The 3,457-nt window shown below is 33.1% G+C and overlaps 1 protein-coding gene across 1 annotated transcript; it reads left to right on the top strand.

Moving 5' to 3' along the window:
- Nucleotides 1–1,273: 1,273 nt before the first annotated feature.
- Nucleotides 1,274–2,636, top strand: LOC110703361 (60S ribosomal protein L37-3). Its single transcript, XM_021881158.1, has 4 exons — nt 1,274–1,395; nt 1,518–1,653; nt 2,176–2,277; nt 2,359–2,636. Exons 1-4 carry the CDS (start codon nt 1,393–1,395, stop codon nt 2,403–2,405), a joined length of 288 nt encoding a protein of 95 aa, XP_021736850.1. The 5' UTR covers nt 1,274–1,392; the 3' UTR covers nt 2,406–2,636.
- The last annotated feature ends 821 nt before the right edge of the window (nt 2,637–3,457 follow it).

The raw sequence follows: 3,457 nt of genomic DNA on the forward strand, positions 1-3,457 counted from the left end.
ATACATGAATTATATTCATTGTTATTGTTATCATTATCATTATCATCAATACTTACATTAATAAGTATTATTTTAGATTTCTAGATATAGTTTAATGCCTTCTCTGAAACAAATTTTCATGGATGAGCAAACCATAAAATTTTTAATTTTGTAAAATTTGAAAACAAGCGTAAAATAAGCTATTAAACCGTAAAATTTGTAAAAACTAACATATTAAAAGTTGGTAGATAATTTGTGTCGATGAATATTTTCATAAATTAGAATTCAATTTTTTTTATTTAATATATATTTAAAGTACATCGACTTGACATGCGTGAAAAGTCTCTATTTACCACTTTAAAACAATAAAAAAGTAATTTATGATGAAAAAAATTTCATTTTGGAATGCTTTATGGAGGTCTATAAATTTATAACTATTTAAAGGATGATACTAAAACTTGATATCATATACATCTATATTATTACAACAGGTGGCTTAATCATCTATAAATTGACAATGGAGGCTAGAGAAAAAAAAGAAGGCTAAGATTTTGAGTGCATTACTATCTTTAGTATTCACTATTCAAATAAAATATTTGAATAGTGAATACTAAAGATAGTAATGCACTCAAAATCTTAGCCTTCTCTTTTTTCTCTAGCCTCCATTGTCAATTTTGAAGGTGCTTATATCGGATTTCACCGGTGGGAAGCCTCAATCTTTATTTTATTTATTTATGTTTAATTTGGTCTCCGGTTGTGCGGGGCTACGATTAATTATGGCTCGGATTCGGGTTACGGAATCAGCACAAGAATTTATTTTCTCACAAAATTGCAAAGCGACAATGAATCCACTCAAAAAGTTGGATGAGATAACGAATCGCAAATGTGCCGAATTATTACATTTATGTATTTGGATTCTTAGACCTTCCCCGATTAATTCTTGTGTCTTTGGTTAACTACTTTACTGAATTGGGGTTCTTTCTCGTAAGTGATACACTTACACTCTGCACGACTTTTGCCTTTTCCGGCGGACCACACTCTTGACCTCCAATCGAGCTTCGAGCATGAGTTTATTTTTTAAAATTTGTTTTCATTATCGTTAATCGTCAAATTATTGATATTGTACATTTGTATGTCTTTAATTAATGAAATTTAGTGTCATTAAAAAAAAAAAAAAAGTGTACTCAACAGGTCAACATTGGTCTGTTGGGCTGAACACCTCGACCAACCCATAAACTAAAAACCCAAACAGTAAAATAGCCCAATAACACAAATTTCAATCAAGATTAAAAATTTCCATCAAAATCCAACCACCTTGATTTTGCCACATGTACACTTCTTGAATACACTGAATTCCAACACCACCTTCTCAACAAAACCCTAACACTTTAGCTTTCTTCATCGTCTGCTGCAATGGTGAGTTTCTCTCTCCTCTTTCTCTCTCTTCCATTCATCTCTAACCCCAAAACCCTCAATTAATTCATGGTTTTACAACTAATATTTTGTTAATTTTGGTTTTTGGGTGATGAATTAAACAGGGAAAAGGAACAGGGAGTTTTGGTAAGAGAAGGAACAAGACCCACACACTTTGTGTGCGATGTGGTCGCCGTAGTTTCCATCTTCAGAAGAGCCGTTGCTCTGCCTGTGCTTACCCCGCCGCTCGCACCAGGAAATGTATGAGCTTTTTTTTCCTATCTCTTATTTTAGATTCTGTAAATTTTGATTTTGTTTATTTGCTGGTTTTTTTTGAAGAAAAATGATTAAGATTTGAACTGGGTTTGTGATGTTTTGGAATGGGTAGATCTTGGTTGTTTTTTTTAGGTGATTATTTCTGTTTGCATTTTGATTTTTATGTTAACTATTTGATAATGGGTTTTTGTTATATTGGATTAATTGTTGATATTTATATTGATAACTTGCATAATTGTTTGATGGTTTTATATATATTGCTGGGGTTAATTTAGACCTACTTGACATTGCAATTGGTGGTCTGTTGTTTGTGTTTTTGTGTGGTTTAGACTTTGAGCATTAAGATATTAATATGTTGGGTATTACTTGTAGCTGCATATATATGTGTCGTGTCGATTGATAGGTTTTCGTGGTTTTGATTAGTTGGTTTACTGCTGAAATTTTCTATTTAATTTGGAGTGAGCTTGTATTGAATTGTGGTGTTGGATGTTTGTGGGGTGAGTTTAGATAACTGGAGTCAGAAGGCAATAAGGAGGAAGACAACCGGAACTGGACGTATGAGGTACCTCCGCAATGTTCCACGCCGTTTCAAGACTGGTTTCAGAGAGGGTATGTAGTTTATGCTTAAACGACTAGCTTGCTTGTTTTGATTTTAGGGTTTATAATTGATGGTTGTTTTGCTTTGATTAGGTACTCAAGCTGCACCAAGGAAGCTAGGCGCAGCTGCATCAGCTTAAAGAGAGTGAAAGTTTCAGAGGGGTTATTTTGGGTACTACAAGCATTTAACTCCATTTTTGAATCTTTGAAGTGTTTGACTAGCCTTTATCTTATTTTATTTTTCAAGAATTTGGAGACATTGTATTGTGATTAGAATGATACTATTTGATTTTGTTTCTCTTTTCAATGTGTTGTTAGCTTAAAATTTTGAGTTTTAATGATGAGATTATTAGTAGTTTCAAGTTTTGATATTTGGTGAAACGTATTACATTCTATTACTCCATATGGTTGTCATTGGTAAGGTTGATTTAGTTTGATACACTCCTTGGTTATCTCCCCTTCTGGATTGATTAGTTGTGCAATAATTTGGTGTTGATGTGGTGTGATTCCACCTGAGTATAGTGTAAGAAAAAATTGGTAAGTTTGAGTCATTGATCATTTATCATCTGTCATATTCTTTGAAGATTAAACATTGTTTATCTCTTATTTGAGTATGATGGATGAAATATACTTGGAAAATAATGTCCTACATTACTCTTTGGGTTGGATAAAATGATCATCGTTGGATTGGTTGGTGTAACGTTAGCATGCTACTCATACATTTTGAATGCTGGAATGTATAGAATGTCATCCTATTCTCTGTGCTTGAAAATTGCCACATTTTGAAGATTTGGAAGATACAAGGTAGTTTTTGACCTAAAGAAGGCAACTTACTACGGAGTAGTATATACGGTTACACCTTAGAAGCATGTTTGAGTGCTGGCCTTCATTTCTTCAAAGTTACTCTGTTGTCATGGATTACATTGGAAGATTGGGGTTCCTCACTTGGTTGAGGTATACTTAGAACTGTGGATGTAAGAGTTTGGACTTTGGAAAGGCTGAGAGGGACGGTAGATTAGTTCTGGACGGGGAAGAATATATGTTTGTCAGAAACAATATACTGGAGATTAGTACTCTTGGTTATTTTCATTTTGCTTATACCTTAGTAAAAGGCTATATGTAGGTAAATGATGCCATGACCTATATTTTTTTGAATTAGAAATTATTGGCTAGTAGATAGTAATGTACAATT

This window comes from Chenopodium quinoa, unplaced genomic scaffold (genome assembly GCF_001683475.1).
Source record: "Chenopodium quinoa cultivar QQ74 unplaced genomic scaffold, ASM168347v1, whole genome shotgun sequence".
In the NCBI taxonomy this organism is placed as follows: domain Eukaryota; kingdom Viridiplantae; phylum Streptophyta; class Magnoliopsida; order Caryophyllales; family Amaranthaceae; genus Chenopodium; species Chenopodium quinoa.

Coding starts and splice junctions, on each gene's coding strand:
- LOC110703361 (XM_021881158.1), top strand. Junction 1,654..2,175: donor CGCCGCTCGCACCAGGAAAT/GTATGAGCTTTT, acceptor GGGTGAGTTTAG/ATAACTGGAGTCAGAAGGCA. Junction 2,278..2,358: donor CAAGACTGGTTTCAGAGAGG/GTATGTAGTTTA, acceptor TGCTTTGATTAG/GTACTCAAGCTGCACCAAGG.